The following is a 17,830-nucleotide window of genomic DNA, read 5'->3' as shown; positions in this document are numbered from 1 at the left end:
GAGATCTGTACTGAAGAGCTGCTGGAATCACCACTCTAGAGCGAAAAAAATTAATAGAGTGCTCTAATTAAAATTATAGACGTCTTCTCGTATGAGGAATGCTGTTGCCATCCAATCTAGACCCCGCTGTCATTTGAGCCAGTGTGCCATATTCCTTCTCTCCAGTAGTTCTCCAGGAGAGAACACTAGTAACTGGAGGGACAGCCTAGTAAACCGCCCCATCTCTGCACATGTTCGATAGACCTGGTCTATGTAGTGTTTAGTTCATAAGGACAGCACTGCAAGAAGCCCCCATCTCTAGTTTGTGCAACTAAGAGTGGACCCAATTTCTGGAAGAAACAATTTTTTTTTATCAATTTTGGTAAATAACTCCATAGCAAGTGCTGGGTTTCTATTGGTGCTCGAAACCCTTTTTGAAGACCAGACATTGAATAAAAGATGAGGAAAGGCCGTTCCTCTGTCATTTCTACACAAGCACAGGCACCGATTCCATTGGTTGGCTTTATATATTCTATGTAGTATTTCTAGAGTATGTATGTACATTAAATATGAATCATTTGCTGAAAGACAACATTAGAATCCCCCTATTACAATCCTGCTCCTTCCCCTTGAACTCCAAGTGCAAATATGGTGAACATGTTAGATGTTACTTATAATGCAATCTTATGTTTATTTTATAGGTGATCGTGGACTAAAAGGAGAGAAGGGTGAAAGAGGAGACAGAGGAGAAATAGGTAAGAGAGATTTATAGCTTTTCATTCTTTATCAAAGACCAATGTCATGTTACGTTCATCAGAAACGATTTGGCCTTTGTATCTGACAAGTGATATCTTTCCATATATAAATGTGTACCCAGCTAAGAGTCTTTCTATTCTTGCTTTATGATTATTTCCGTTCTGACAACTTTTCCATCTCCTTCTGACAACTGTTCCATCCAGACCATTGTTGTGTACTCTGGCCACTACTCCAGTATCAGCTAATCCTTTCGGCAGGTCCTTTGCAGTGAGATGTGGGTTGTGCTTTGCTTATCTGTCCAGTGTCCGAATAGTTCTATCATAGATCTAGGGGTATATTTACTAAACTGCGGGTTTGAAAAAGTGGAGATGTTGCCTATAGCAACCAATCAGATTCTAGCTATCATTTTGTAGAATGTACTAAATAAATGAGAACTAGAATCTGATTGGTTGCTATAGGCAACATCTCCACCTTTTCAAACCTTGCAGTTTAGTAAATATACCCCTTGAACTGGCTTCATCAGTTCCCCCAACGTCGATTCCTGGGTGATGTTTCGTATAGTTCCAACTTGGAATCTGCAAATTCCAAGGTGGAACCATTTAGATATATTTGTATAGTCTTCGCCTCATTTCTAACTGTCAGTCCCCAGTCAGCTGTTTAGTGGAGCTCATGGCTGTTGAGAGTGGAGAGAATATGCTAAGAGGTTTGAAGGATCAGAGGATTTATTCAGATCCGGAATTCCCTTTTCCTGGCTTAAATTAAGACCAAACAAGTCTATCATGTTTTGAGGCCTTGAAAAATATTAATGAATCAACTGTAGGGTGTCCAATCCTTTGCACCTTCACATTCAGGAAATAGATAGTAATTGTGCATTAACATGCGTACAAATATTTCATGTTTTAACTTGTACATATATATATATATATTCTGCTGGCTTGTAACACACTGTAGTCTGAACAACTCTCTAAACTCAGTAGAGCATTTGATATCTTTCCTTCCCTGTTCAATGTCGCCACAGGTCTGAGAAAGTTCATTTCAGAAGTCCGTTACTTGCTCGGCTCAGACAATTTCCTTCTGTTGTCTGGTGCCTTAAAATAAAGACTTTGTTATCCTCTGATTTTAAACATCCAGTCTGTGAAGATTATACTGTTCCTTACGCCACACACTCTGCATCAAGCTCGCTCCCACAGAAACAACACCAGAAAAAGTGACACAGACATTTCCTACCTGTTATTCTCACACATGTGGTTCTAGGGCAGATAAATGTCATCGACCCCTCGCAGTAGGCTCCTGCTCTGTATGCTTTTTTCATGCTTGTTCATCCACTGTAAAACGTGTTATTTTTTTTATAGCCGCAATCATGCGTGGATTTGTTTTTATAACAGCAACTTTTGTACCTTTGTAAGATAAAGTAACATGTAGCTGATTTTTTATATTTTTCAGTACACCCTATAATTCAGTCTTCCGTTTGCAAATTTGCTTTGTGGTGGAGAGTTATATGGTTACTACCCAAAAAAAAGTGTCTTTTAGTTGGAAACATTTGGTTTCTGCTCATTCCCGAGGAAAGTGTAACCTGATCTCAGAGGCACAGCCAGTCAGTTAGGAAGCTCCTCGGTGGTCATGTGATGGCAGCGGAAGGAGAGGGGGGCACAGTAGATTATGCTATGAATGTACTTATTGAGAAGGGGGGAGTTCCAACGCTTCTCTGCTCACTACATAATATGTCAGACGACTGTGGTTGCTATGGTAATCGCATCAAAAGCAAATTGTTAATCATTAATAGCAGCTTGAAGAAAAGAAGTACAGAAAATAGAACACTTTCATGTGTCTTTTTAAAGGTAACCATGGTGTATTATATAAACAAAAAAAAATCTCTCCCTGTACAAAGTAAACTGGCTCTACTGAGGCAAGATGTCGTCCTCATCCTCATCCTCTGATTCCTCGCCCCCTTCAGTGTGTACTTCCTCATCCTCACACATTATCAATTCGTCCCTGCTGGACTCCACAATCACAGGTCCCTCTGTAGTCTCTGGAGGCCATTGCTGGTCTTCATTGAAGAATTGATAATTAATTTTGATGAACATCATCTTCTCCACATTTTGCGGAAGCAACCTCCTTCGCCGCTCACTGACCAGGTTCCCCGCTGCACTAAAAACTCTTTCGGAGTACACATTGGAGGGGGTACAACTCAGGTAAAATAGAGCCAGTTTGTACAGGGGCTTCCAAACTGCCTTTTTCCTGCCAGTACAAGTAAGGACTATCTGACATGTCTACTTGGATGCTGTCACCAAAGTAATCCTCCACCATTTTTTCAATGGTGACAGCATCCAATGCAGCGACAGTAGACATGTCAGCAATCGTTGGCAGGTCCTTCAGTCCGGACCAGATGTTCAAATTCGCTCCTGCCTGCTCTGCATCCCCGCCAGCAGGTCGTTTAGGAAATCTCAGTTGTTTCTTCGCAGCCACAGATGTGGAAGAAAATGAAGGAGGAGCTGTTGCCATGTCATGGTCCTCTTCAGATGACAATCTCCTGATCAGCAGGTCTTTGCACCGCTGTAGACTTGTGTCCGGTGGAACCAGAGACACAACATACGCTTTAAACCGAGGATCGAGCATGGTGGCCAGAATGTATTCCTCTGACTTTAAAAGACTAACCACCCTCGGATCCTGGCAAAGCGTACAAAGGGCTTCATCCACAAGAGCTGCATGCTTTGTGGGATCGCAATACTTTGCCAGTTCCTTCCTCACTTTCTCCAGCTGCTTCTGCAACAGCCTGATCAGGGGAATCACCTGACTCAAGCTGGCAGTGTCGGAACTGACTTCTCGAGTGGCAAGTTAAAACGGCTGGAGAACCTTGCACAACACGGAAATCAGTCTCCACTGCGCTTGACTCAGGCGCATCCCCACTCTTTTGCCTATGTCGTAGGTGGCTGTGTAGGCTTGAATGGCCTTTTGCTGCTCCTCCATCCTCTGCAGCATATAGAGGGTGGAGTTCCAGCACGTCACAACCTCTAGTTTGAGGTGATGGCAGGGCAGGTTCAGGCATTTTTGATGGTGCTCCAGTCTTCGGTAGGCAGTGGCAGAATGGCGAAAGTGTCCCGCAATTTTGCGGGCCACCGCAAGCATATCCTGCACACCCCTGTCACTTTTAAGATAATGTTGCACCACCAAATTTATTGTGTGGACAAAACATGGTACGTGCTGGAAATTGCCCATATGTAATGCCCGCACAATGTTACTGGCGTTGTCCGATACCACAAATCCCCAGGAGAGTGTAAGTGGGGTAAGCCACTGCAAGATGATTTCCCTCAGTTTCTCTAAGAGGTTGTCGGCGTTGTGCCTCTTACTGAAACCGGTGATACACAACGTTCCCTGCCAAGGAACGAGCAGGCGTTTCGGAGATGCTGCTACTGATGCTGCTGCTGCTGTTGCTGCGGAAGGCGATGCATCTACCCAGTGGGCTGTCACAGTCATATAGTCCTTAGTTTGCCCTGAACCACTTGTCTACATGTCCGTGGTTAAGTGGACAGTGGGTACAACCGCATTTTTCAGAGCACTGAGGACACTTTTTCGTACTTCTCTGTACATCCCGGGTATCGCCTGCCTAGTGAAGTGGAATCTAGACGGGATTTGGTACCGGGGACACAATACCTCCATCAACCGTCTAAATTCCACTCCACTGATGGCGGACACCGGACGCACGTCTAACACCAACATAGCTGTCAAGGCCGCAGTTATCCGCTTTGCCATAGGATGACTGCTGTCATACTTCTTCCTCATGGCAAACGACTGTTGTACGGTCAATTGCCTAGTGAAAGACGTAGCGTTCTTACGACTTCCCCTCTGGGAAGATGACCGACTACCAGCAGCAACAGCAGCAGCGGCAGAAGTAGCGTAGCACTGCAGGATCCTCCGGAAGAATCCCAGATTGAAGAGGACTCAGTCATGCCGGTGACATGGCCTGCAGGACTATCTCCGATCCAGATCGAGGAGGAAATTGACGAGGAGGGTGTTGCTGGTGTGGATACAACAGGACCAAGGGATTTAGGTGTCCCTGGACTGCTGATGGTCCTAGCCACAGTTCCTTAACTAAACACAGAATTATGAAGGGTCTTCAGGTGACGTATAAGGGAGGATGTCCCTAGGTGGCCAAGATCCTTACCCCTGCTTATTGCAGCTTTACATAAGCTACATATGGCAATACATTTGTTGTCCGGATTGGGATAGAAATAATTCCAGACCGAAGAGGTGGATTTATTGGTCTTCTGCCCAGGCATGACGATGGGCTTTTATATCCCATGGACAACAACTGTTTCCCTCCCTGGTGCCCCATTTACGCAAACCACATCAGCATCCTCCTCGTCAAGTTCCTCCTCAGCGCCAGCTACATAAATATCCTCCTCCCGGTGTACAACATTGACACCTTCATTATCAAAATCTGGAACTGGACTGTGGGTGATCCTTCCAGCATATGCAGAGGGCGTGCTGCAAACGGTGGAAGGAGCCACCTCTTCCCGTACAGTGATGGGAAGGTCAGGCGTCGCAATCAACAACACCCTTGGACTCTCCTTGGGGATTTGTGATGCCATGTCTTTAGAAGGCAGAGTTGTTTGCTGTGTTTTTGATGACAGCTTAACACTCTTAAATTTTCTAGAGGGGGGGGGAGGAGGGCTTAGATCGTTGGGTGAAGCTGAACCACTAGTCATGAACACGGCCAGGGCCTAAGCCGTTCCTTGCCACTCCGTGTTGTAAATGGCATATTGGCAAGTTTACGTTTCTCCTCAGATGATTTTAATTTCCTTTTTTGGATCATTTTAGTGAACTTTGGCTTTTTGGATTTTACATGCCCTCTACTATGACATTGGGCATTGGCAGACAACGTTGATGGCATTTCATCGTCTATGTCATGACTAGTGGCAGCAGCTTCAGCATTAGGAGGAAGTGGTTCTTGATCTTTCCCTACTTTATCCTCCAAATTTTTGTTCTCCATTATATGCAGCACAAGAGAGCGTACCCCTAAACCACATACACTCGGCAAAGCCTTTAAAAAATTATATGCGGCACAGGAGAGTACACTGGACTGGAGTTATACGGCTGTACCACTGGACTTATACGGCAGGATCAGTGGACTTATACAGCAGTACCACTGGACTTATACGGTAGGATCAGTGGACTTATACAGCAGTACCACTGGACTTAAACGGCACTACCACTGGACTTATACGGCAGTACCACTGGACTTATACGGCAGGATCAGTGGACTTATACAGCAGTACCACTGGACTTCTACGGCAGTACCACTGGACTTATACGGCAGGATCAGTGGACTTATACGGCAGGATCAGTGGACTTATACAGCAGTACCACATGACTTATACGGCAGGATCAGTGGACTTATACGGCAGTACCACTGGACTTATACGGCAGTACCACTGGACTTATACGGCAGGATCAGTGGACTTATACAGCAGTACCACTGGACTTATACAGCAGGATCAGTGGACTTATACGGCAGGATCGGTGAACTTATACGGCAGTACCACTGGACTTATACGGCAGTACCACTGGACTGGACTTAAGCAGCACAGGACAGAACCACTGGACTTATGCAGTACAGGAAACCACCACTGGACTTTTGTAGCACAGGACAGCACCACTAGATTTAAATGGCTGTACCACTGGACTGGACACAGGACAGCACCACTGGACTGGACTTATATGGCAGTGCCACTGGACTGGACTTAAGCAGCACAGGACAACACAGGACAGCACCACTGGAATTATGGCAGCACCACCACTGGACTGAGCACGACATAGCACAGGACAGCACCACTGGACTGAGCAGGACAACACCACTGGACTGAGCAGGACAAAGGACACCACCACACACCCTCCCTCTTCCCTCTCCAATGCCCGAGTGAAGATGGCGGCGGCAAGCGGGGAATAATATGAATCCGGATCTCGCGAGATCCGACGGCGGGATGATGACGTTTTGCCTCGTTCTGAGTTTTGCGTCGGGCGGGAATCCCCGAACAGTGCTCGGATCTGGGCTCGGATCGGCACTGTTCGGATTTCAAAAATCCGAACCCGCTTACCCCTGCTCTGAACTACTTTTGAGTTTGAATATTGTATTAGAAGTAGAACACACGAAAATCCCCTCACCCATAACATACTAATATGTACACAGGCTTCATCATTTGTTAAGGTCATAATTGGATACCTATCAACATTCCAGGGGAAAAAAATCAGGACCAAAACTGTTCAAGCAATGGATCATCATCATCATTTATTTATATAGCTCCACTAATTCCGCAGCGCTGTACAGAGAACTCACTCACATCAGTCCCTGCCTAATTGGAGCTTACAGTCTAAATTCCCTAATATAGACACACACTCACAGACAGAGAGGGAGAGACTAGGGTCAATTTGATAGCAGCCAATGAACCTACCAGTATGTTTTTGGAGTGTGGGAGGAAACACAGGGAGAACATACAAACTCCACACAGATAAGGCCATGGTCGGGAATTGAACTCATGACCCCAGCACTGTGAGCCAGAAGTGCTAACCACTAGGCCACTGTGCTCTCCCCATAAACTGTTCAAGCAATGGATCATGCCCCCATTTCACCAAGACCGAGTCCCCTGCTTTAGTTAGCCATACCTCTTTTGGGCAGCAAAAAAGTATATAGTCTTTTAAAATTAGGACTCTAAAATCAGGTGGTATATTGTATACTTGCACCTCTAAGTTTGAATGAAGAAGGTTTGAGACCATTTATATCCCTTGGCTCCAAGTGACCTTTTGGAGTTGCCACATACAGACAATACTATATGATTGGCCGGTATGTGTTATGTGTATTTGCTATTTCATAAGGCAGATTGTGACTCTGCAGCTACAAGCAGAATGTATATATATTAATACACATTTGTGAACTAATCTGGCCATTTTTGTGCTTGAGCAAGTGACAGATTTCAGCCACGAGCATCTGCACTATCCACGGGCCGACGTGTCAGACAAGTGAGCCGAGAGCACAACGTCTCCACCGTGTAATCAGATCCAGCAACAGGAGAGAGGTCACATTCCCCGTGGACGCCTTCTGCGGCTGCCATTCTGCTCTCCTCTTGTACATGTAAACAGACACGCATTGTTGTAACTGTAAAGAGCCTCTCTCAGGATAAAAACAGACACTTAACATTTCCAAAAGGAAAAGAATTCTGAAGTGAAAAATGTGCATCTGTTTTATCCCTAAGAATGTCTCATTTGTAAGCAATTTCCTGGTGCTTTTATGGGGAGGCGTGTTAGGATAAGATTTGTTATTCCCAACACAGCTACATAATAATAAAAGGATTGTCTACTATGCCTCGCTGGTCTGAGACTACTCCCCTCCGGAGACAATATTATATATGTGTGTGTATATAAATATATATATGTATATGTAAAACATGGGACCAAATGGTGTGAGGCGGGATTATGGGTTGAGTTGGCCTCTTAGGCAGCCTGTCAATCAAAATGACATTACACCTGTACTTAGACAGAGATAAACGTTGTAAACTAATTGCAAAGTATGAAATGCAAAAGGCAAAGACTGCAGAACTGGTGGTCATCTATAAATAAACAATGGTGATAAAAATAATAATCTAACAAGGCGGAAACATAACAGAGATTGGAAGTTTGGTGTATCTTTCTAAAGATATGTGGTACTGTACTTTAAATAGATGCCCCAACTTGTCTGCTCAACAAAAAGTCCATCCAATCCAAGGTACAGCAAGAAAACTAAGTTTAAGATACTCAACTAGGTTGGTTTAATCACACGGAAATGTCTCTGGAACAAGTGACAGTATGGTATAGAGATGGGCAAATTAATTTGGCCAATAATGAAATGTGGCTTAATTTCAGTGATTCCAGACTTACTTATAATTTGCTGAATAATTACAGTGGAGAATTGGACCAATCGAGGTGCATGGAAAATAAAAAAGCCAATCAGCAAGGCTCAAGAAATGCTCTTCAGTACTGTAATAAATTAAAACCCATTGCTTCTGTGCTTGTCATTAGCTGTGCAGGTTTTCATATACTCAGACGATACATTGCTTGCTACCTCCAATGAATGAACTGACTGGTTGTCATGATCTGCCTACAGCGTATGCATTACATGCTGCCTTGCATGGCAGCTCCTGCCTTTTTGTCATTCTATTATTTGTATTTCTATTTTGTGTTCCAGCAGTACCTCTTTTCACCAGAGGTGCTGCTATCGTGCATTATTCTTGTGCTTAAGGAGTTAACCTGTATGTTCACTAATTATCTCATGCATCTGGGTGTGTCTCATTCCCCTTATATATACCTGATTCTCCCAGCAGTCATTGCTGGTTATTGTTGTCCCATCCTGTGATGTCATTTCCTGTTGTCCTTACCTGATTGTTTCTGGACATTCATGCTACTTGCTGCATCAGCTGGAACCTGGTATTTATCACTGCTCCTTATTACCTATTGTTATCACCTCTCTGCAAATAAACACAGAGTGTTTTCACCGAATTCATGACTCCTAGCTGTACTTCTGTTTGAGAACCGTGACAGTATAACCAGCCCAAAAAACAGCTTTGGAGTCAGGTGAAAGTTTTGTTTTATTCTGGGACTTTTTTGCTGCAATCAAGTTTTCATTTGTCTTTTGCAACATGTCTGTTTTACCTATCATGGAATTACCCCTGCTACAAACCTTACAAATGGACATTATATTGTTGCGCTCCCAGCTGGCCGGATTTTCCGCTTTGCTTTTGGACCCACTCAGGAGACTATCAGAGACGGTTTCACTGAAATCTAATGCTGTTGATTTGACCCAGCCAACTCTGTCTGCTGCTGAATCCGTGCCGCCAACACCTTGCAATAATACCATGTCAAATTTGCATTTAACTAACAACTGCAGTTTAACTAATGCCCGGTTCACAAGTGGGCCACGCCCCCATCTGACCGAAGTGGAGCGACAGCGCAGAGTAACCAACAAACTGTGTCTCTACTGTGCCAGCAATGCACATTTCTTGCAGGACTGTCCTGTCCGTAGACCACGTCAGCTTACTGAACCATCTCCTGTTGTTTCCTCTCGGCACTCCAAATCTGTTTATGCTCCAGCATTCCTGTTCTCTGCGAAGAGACCCAATCTGCCAGCTCCAGCTGCCTGTCCTGAGGCACCCATTCCCTCTGTCTCCTGTGCCGAGGTGCCAGCCTCTGTCTCCTGTGCCGAGGTGCCAGCCTCTGTCTCCTGTGCCGAGGTGCCAGCCTCTGTCTCCTGTGCCGAGGTGCCAGCCTCTGTCTCCTGTGCCGAGGTGCCAGCCTCTGTCTCCTGTGCCGAGGTGCCAGCCTCTGTCTCCTGTGCCGAGGTGCCAGCCTCTGTCTCCTGTGCCGAGGTGCCAGCCTCTGTCTCCTGTGCCGAGGTGCCAGCCTCTGTCTCCTGTGCCGAGGTGCCAGCCTCTGTCTCCTGTGCCGAGGTGCCAGCCTCTGTCTCCTGTGCCGAGGTGCCAGCCTCTGTCTCCTGTGCCGAGGTCACATCATCTGCCTCCAGCTCTGAGGTCACATCATCTGCCTCCAGCTCTGAGGTCACATCATCTGCCTCCAGCTTGGAGCCTGCTGCCACTGTGTCCGGTTCCGAGCCTGCTGCCACTGTGTCCGGTTCCGAGTCTCCTGCCACTGTGTCCGGTTCCGAGTCTCCTGCCACTGTGTCCGGTTCCGAGTCTCCTGCTACTGTGTCCGGTTCCGAGTCTCCTGCCACTGTGTCCGGTTCCGAGTCTCCTGCCACTGTGTCCGGTTCCGAGTCTCCTGCCACTGTGTCCGGTTCCGAGTCTCCTGCCACTGTGTCCGGTTCCGAGTCTCCTGCCACTGTGTCCGGTTCCGAGTCTCCTGCCACTGTGTCCGGTTCCGAGTCTCCTGCCACTGTGTCCGGTTCCGAGTCTCCTGCCACTGTGTCCAGTTTTGAGTCTTCAGCCGCTGTCTCTGTTCCTGAGCTCCAGTCTGCTCCAGTGGGGGCGCTGCCCTTCCAGTCTGCTCCAGAGGGGGCGCTGCCCTTCCAGTCTGCTCCAGAGGAGGCGCTGCCCTTCCAGTCTGCTCCAGAGGTGGCGCTGCCCTTCCAGTCTGCTCCAGAGGGGGCGCTGCCCTTCCAGTCTGCTCCAGAGGGGGCGCTGCCCTTCCAGTCTGCTCCAGAGGGGGCGCTGCCCTTCCAGTCTGCTCCAGAGGGGGCGCTGCCCTTCCAGTCTGCTCCAGAGGGGGCGCTGCCCTTCCAGTCTGCTCCAGAGGGGGCGCTGCTCTTACAGTCTGCTCCAGAGGGGGTTCTGTCCCTCCAGCCCGAGTTGCCAGTCCATGCGGTCCAGCCCGAGTTGCCAGTCCATGCGGTCCAGCCCGAGTTGCCAGTCCATGCGGTCCAGCCCGAGTTGCCAGTCCATGCGGTCCAGCCCGAGTTGCCAGTCCATGCGGTCCAGCCCGAGTTGCCAGTCCATGCGGTCCAGCCCGAGTTGCCAGTCCATGCGGTCCAGCCCGAGTTGCCAGTCCATGCGGTCCAGCCCGAGTTGCCAGTCCATGCGGTTCAGCCCGAGTTGCCAGTCCATGCGGTCCAGCCCGAGTTACCACTTGGTGCTGTCTGCCCTCAGGCTTCTCAAAGTGCTGTCTGCCCTCAGGCTTCTCAAAGTGCTGTCTGCCCTCAGGCTTCTCAAAGTGCTGTCTGCCCTCAGGCTTCTCAAAGTGCTGTCTGCCCTCAGGCTTCTCAAAGTGCTGTCTGCCCTCAGGCTTCTCAAAGTGCTGGCAAGCCTGCCGCCCAGTCCGGGCCAGCTCCCAAGCCTGCCGCCCAGTCCGGGCCAGCTCCCAAGCCTGCCGCCCAGTCCGGGCCAGCTCCCAAGCCTGCCGCCCAGTCCGGGCCAGCTCCCAAGCCTGCCGCCCAGTCCGGGCAAGCTCCCAAGCCTGCCGCCCAGTCCGGGCCAGCTCCCAAGCCTGCCGCCCAGTCCGGGCCAGCTCCCAAGCCTTCCGCCCAGTCCGGGCCCGCTGCCAAGCCTTCCGCCCAGTCCGGGCCCGCTGCCAAGCCTTCCGCCCAGTCCGGGCCCGCTGCCAAGCCAGCCGCCCAGTCCGGGCCCGCTGTCAAGCCTGCTGCCAAGCCTGCCGCCCAGTCCGGGTCTCCTGTCAAGCCTGCTGCCAAGTCCGAACCATCCGTTGCCAAGGGTTCCAAGTCTGAGCTGCCACCTACCTTTGAGGGGCACCTTTCTCAATTTAGTGCTCTACTGAGGTTTGGTGCTTCTTATTTCCCCTCAGTACCTAGCCTTGTCAGTGACCCAAAGAGGCAAGTTTTGTTTTTATTAACAAATTTTAGAGGAGAGGCTATGGAATGGGCGAACCCTTTGATTGAGACTAATCACCCCACCCTATCTGACTTACCACTATTTGTCGAGGCAGTGATCAACAAGTCTTCACCAACACCTCCCGCTATGCCTTGTTACGGGGCCTCTGTATTGTCAGCAGGTCCACCCATCTCACCTGGCCTAGAGATTTCTTTGTGCTCCACCCAATTGGTTCAAACTGCTGTTCCAGGGAATTCTCGAAAAAAGAAAAAGCGAAAGAAGAGAGCAAGGTCTACAGAGCTTGAACTGGCAGCTGGCATAGTCTCCTTTGCTCATCCACCCATGGACGAGGACTTTTCTGCTGGCCCCCCAATTCTGGACTATGATTCCGATGATTTCAGACATTTTTGGTAATTGGGCGTCTGGAATCCGCCCTTAAGGGAGGGGGTACTGTCATGATCTGCCTACAGCGTATGCATTACATGCTGCCTTGCATGGCAGCTCCTGCCTTTTTGTCATTCTATTATTTGTATTTCTATTTTGTGTTCCAGAAGTACCTCTTTTCACCAGAGGTGCTGCTATCGTGCATTATTCTTGTGCTTAAGGAGTTAACCTGTATGTTCACTAATTATCTCATGCACCTGGGTGTGTCTCATTCCCCTTATATATACCTGATCCTCCCAGCAGTCATTGCTGGTTATTGTTGTCCCATCCTGTGATGTCATTTCCTGTTGTCCTTACCTGATTGTTTCTGGACATTCATGCTACTTGCTGCATCAGCTGGAACCTGGTATTTATCACTGCTCCTTATTACCTATTGTTATCACCTCTCTGCAAATAAACACAGAGTGTTTTCACCGAATTCATGACTCCTAGCTGTACTTCTGTTTGAGAACCGTGACACTGGTGCAAAAACATTTTTCCTGCACTTGTCACTATCATCAGTCAGTCTTTCCAGCCCTTTCTAATTGAAGCTCACATTTTATTGGAAGCAGTTACTTTATTAACAACGATGACTTGTGGAAGTAAACTATAATACCCCATTCCCCACCACCAGCTTGTTCATGTTGAGGGATGATGAGGATGAACATCTACGCTTGTCCCGTGCTCAGACGTGATCAGATGAGAATGGAAATGTATCACTAAGCGCTAAAGCTAAACTGTATTATTTAACTGTACCTACTTTACACACCATCTCTATATAGCCCCTAAAGTTTCACTTTTATGCCACTTCTTGCTCCATAATCCTATACTCCTTTGTGGAAATCTAATATCGCTTGCACCAATTCAGGTGGATCCAAAGCTGGTCTCGCACTGCGCAACTGAAACACCCTCTAAGAACGGAACGGACGTACACAGATGTCCTACCTGGTTCACGATGGACCCCCTGCCGCCCACACAGACCGACCACAGCTGATCTTTCTCTTTGCACAGACTTTGTCGAAGGACTGACTACTGGGTCCTACAGAGCGGTATACTGAAAGGACCAGACAGATGGCACAGAAAACAACAACAGCATATGGTTTGGTATCTTACCTGCCATGACCACCTTACAAATGATCACCGATCTTCTTAACTACATAGGGTCTAGCACCCCCTAAACCTCTATCAAGGGCCTGGTGTCCTGCTATAACTATAAGGGCCTAGTGTCCTGCTATGACTATAAGGGCCTAGTGTCCTGCTATGACTATAAGGGCCTAGTGTCAAGCTATAACTAGAAGGGCCTAGTGCTCTGCTATAACTAAAAGGTCCTAGAGCTCTGCTATAACTAGAAGGGCCTAGTGTCAAGCTATAACTAGAAGGGCCTAGAGCTCTGCTATAACTAGAAGGGCCTAGTGCCCTGCTATAACTAGAAGGGCCTAGTGCCCTGCTATAACTAGGAGGGCCTAGTGCCTTGCTATAACTAGAAGGGCCTAGTGTTCTGCTATAACTAGAAGGGCCTAGTGTCAAGCTATAACTAGAAGGGCCTAGAGCTCTACTATAACTAGAAGGTCCTAGAGCTCTGCTATAACTAGAAGGGCCTAGTGCCTTGCTATAACTAGAAGGGCCTAGTGCCTTGCTATAACTAGAAGGGCCTAGTGCTCTGCTATAACTAGAAGGGCCTAGTGTCCTGCTATAACTAGGAGGGCCTAGTGCCTTGCTATAACTAGAAGGGCCTAGTGCTCTGCTATAACTAGAAGGGCCTAGTGCTCTGCTATAACTAGAAGGGCCTAGTGCTCTGCTATAACTAGAAGGGCCTAGTGTCCTGCTATAACTAGAAGGGCCTAGTGCCCTGCTATAACTAGAAGGGCCTAGTGCCAAGCTAGAACTAGAAGGACCTAGTGCTCTGCTATAACTAGAAGGGCCTAGTGTCCTGCTATAACTAGAAGGGCCTAGTGCCCTGCCATAACTGGAAGGGCCTAGTGCTCTGCTATAGACCTCATGCCACACTAAACTCGGGGCTTAGTGCCCAAATAAATTATGGGCTTAATGCCCAACTAAACTATAGTTTAAGTGTTCTATAACCCTGCCTACTTCCTCACTGCGCTGGGTCTTGTGCCCCCTATGTGTTCCTCAGCCTAGCGCCCGAATTATGCTAAGGCCTTGTGCCCTATGAGGGTGAATGTGAAAGAAGGAAAGGAATACGGGCATTGAAAGATTGCACCCACAAGGGCCTTACCTGCTCTCAGCATCTCACCCACTCCTCCGCTGCTTGCACTGGTCTGCCGCGGGTGTCATCTGGTCCTGCGGCTGTGGGCGCATCTTCCAGTGTTAATCCCGATGAGTCTTCAGGGAGCAGGGTAGCTCTCAGCCCTGACAAGGGCTTTCTGCCACCGCTGGCTGTCTGCTTCAGTCTTTCAGCTGTCTTATTTCTTCTTTTCTTGTCTGCGCCGTATTTTTCTTCTTCTTCTTCTGCGCCACCTGTCCCCTGTTGTCTGTCTTCCTTGATCTCTGCCGTCGGACTTCCAAAATGGCGGTGATGCAGCGAGCCCTGATTGGATGCCGGACTTCCGGGTGAGCCCTTCACACAACAGATGATTTGTGCTTTGTAAATCATTGTTTTTACTTTCTAGCTTCCTTCTGTGTTTTCCAGCCATTTATTTATATCATCAATCAGGGTTATTTACTTTCTGGACGGAGTTGTATCCAAGGCAAAGAGCATAGCAGAGCTCAAATCTCAAAAACTCTACCTGGTAATTTAAATTAGGGGTGTGCACCGGGCACTTTTAGTGTTTTGGGTTTTGGGTTTTGGGTTCTGATTAGCTTGAAGTTTTGGGTTCTGATTTGTTTTGCCAAAACACCTGACGAAAGGTTTTGGTTCTGATTTAGGGTTTTGGGTTCTGATTTATTTTTAAAAAAGCATAAAAAGCTCTAAAATACATTATTTTGGTTTTTTTACACTCCTACGCTATTATTAACCTCAATAACATTCAATAACAATCATTTCCACTAATTTCCAGTCTATTCTGAACACCTCACAATATTCTTTTTAGTCCAAAACGTTGCACCGCGGTAGCTTTCTGGACTGCGTAGTGGAGTGGCCCCGGTACCCAATTTGGTACCGGGGCCACAATACCTCCTCTAACTGGTCTCAATTCCACTGCACATATGGCTGCTCCTCCATCCTCTGCAGCATATAGAGGGTGGAGTTCTTAGCGTGTCAATACCTCTTGTTTTCGATCATGACAGTGCATTTTAATTATTTTTGGATTTGCCCCCAACACTGAATGTAGTTAAATATCTGATACGCATCTATCTGGACTGCGTAGTGGAGTGGCCCCGGTACCCAATTTGGTACCGGGGCCAAAATATATCACCCTCAACAGGTCTGAATTCCACTGCACAGATGGCGGACACCGGATGGACGTCTAAAACCAACATAGATGTTAAGACCGCAGTTCCTCTTTTTTGGGACTGCACAAACAATTAACGTAGTAATATAAATGGAAGTTACTATTTTTTTGAACTACAGAAAGAAAGAACGTAGTAATAAAAATGGCAGTTACTCTTTTTTGGAACTACAGAAAGAAAGAACGTAGTAATAAAAATGGCAGTTCCTCTTTTTTGTAACTACAAAAACAAAGAACGTAGTAATATAAATGGAAGTTACTATTTTTTGGAACTACTGAAATAAAGAAAGTATTAATAGAATCGGTAGTTACTCCTTTTTTGAACTACAGAAAGAAAGAACGTAGTAATAAAAATGGCAGTTACTCTTTTTGGAACTACAGAAAGAAAGAACATAGTAATAAAAATGGCAGTTCCTCTTTTTTGTAACTACAAAAACAAAGAACGTAGTAATATAAATGGAAGTTACTATTTTTTGGAACTACTGAAAGAAAGAAAGTATTAATAGAATCGGCAGTTACTCCTTTTTGGAACTACAAAAACAAAGAATGTAGTAATAGAAATGGCAGTTCCTCTTTATTGGAACTTAACAAGAATTATGTAATTTTGTTTATTCAGAAATGATGAGTCTCTCTATTAGAGTGTAATGCCCCTTAAAACTCCTTTAAATAAAATAGTACGTGTTCTAGGAGACCCTGTTTATATATTTAACTTGGTTCTGCAAAAATATGCATGATGATCACAGGACAGAAATCTGTAATAGAGAAGCGATTAAAGTGGCCTGATTAAAGGTCATGTAAGATCTTAAAGCACTCACAATTATATAGAGACTGTATTCTCATTAAAGACGCTGCCTAACGTGTCTAACAGTTGGCACTTATATAGCGCTAGCTTCACTGGGTGATGTGAGCAAGCGGAGTGTGTTAATATGGAGAGACCCTATCTAAACATTAATATGATAGAACAAATTGCAGCGCTGTATACGCTGTGTGTAGGTAAGGTAGGGATCTCAAATACCATGACACTCTGTTTAGCCTAATCCCTGACAATGTAATATCACGGAAAGCCTATTTGCTTATCAAGGGCAATGCCTAGCTTCTGCTAAATCAGACAGAGTATGCAGCGCACGTCTAACACCAACATAGCTGTGCCGGTGACATGGCCTGCAGGAATATCTCTGATGGAGATAGAACTAGGCCCCAAAGAGCACATAATGCCAAAAAAAGAGTTGCAAGATGGAATTGTCCTTGGGCCCTCCCACCCACCCTGATGTTACTGAAATAGGACATGCACACTTTAACAAACCAATCATTTCAGCGACAGGGCCTACCAAACAACTGTGGCTGAAATGATTGGTTTGTTTGGGCCCCCACACAAAAAAAGCTATTCATCTCTCCCTGTACAAACTAAACTGGCTCTACTGAGGCAAGATGTTATCCTCATCCTCTGATTCCTGGCCCCCTTCAGTGTGTACTTCCTCATCCTCACACATTATCAATTCGTCCCCGCTGGACTCCACAACCACAGGTCCCTCTGTATTATCTGGAGGGCAGTGCTGTACTTGATTGAGGAATTGATAATTCATTTTTATGAACATCATTTTTTCAACGTTCTGAGGAAGCAACCTCCTTCGCCGCTCACTGACCAGGTTCCCCGCTGCACTAAAAACTCTTTCCGAGTACACACTGGAGGGGGGACAACTCAGGTATAATAGAGCCAGTTTGTACAGGGGCATCCAAACTGCCTTTTTTTCCTGCCAGTAACAATATGGACTGTCTGACATGTCTATTTGGATGGTGTCAGAAAAATAATCCTCCACCATTTTTTCTATTGTGACAGCATCCAATGCAGCGACAGTAGACATGTCTGCAGGCCCGGCGCTCCCATTAGGCAAGGTTAGGCACTTGCCTAGGGCGCCGGGCTCTGGAGGGCGCCTGGAGGGCACCACAGAATAGTAAATTACT

General features: G+C 46.8%; 1 protein-coding gene across 1 annotated transcript in view; it reads left to right on the top strand.

Annotated features, from left to right (window-relative positions):
- SCARA5 (scavenger receptor class A member 5) overlaps positions 1 to 17,830 on the top strand; it is a 343,414-nt gene that overhangs the window by 251,869 nt on the left and 73,715 nt on the right. The window contains exon 7 of the mRNA XM_075201143.1: positions 681 to 734. Within this exon, the coding sequence (XP_075057244.1) occupies positions 681 to 734 (54 nt within the window). The remainder of the gene's footprint in view (positions 1 to 680; positions 735 to 17,830) is intronic.

The sequence above is a fragment of the Mixophyes fleayi genome, chromosome 3 (genome assembly GCF_038048845.1).
Source record: "Mixophyes fleayi isolate aMixFle1 chromosome 3, aMixFle1.hap1, whole genome shotgun sequence".
Taxonomy (NCBI): domain Eukaryota; kingdom Metazoa; phylum Chordata; class Amphibia; order Anura; family Limnodynastidae; genus Mixophyes; species Mixophyes fleayi.
Note: the sequence above shows the minus strand (reverse complement) of the source record. Positions and strands in the feature narration are given on the sequence as shown.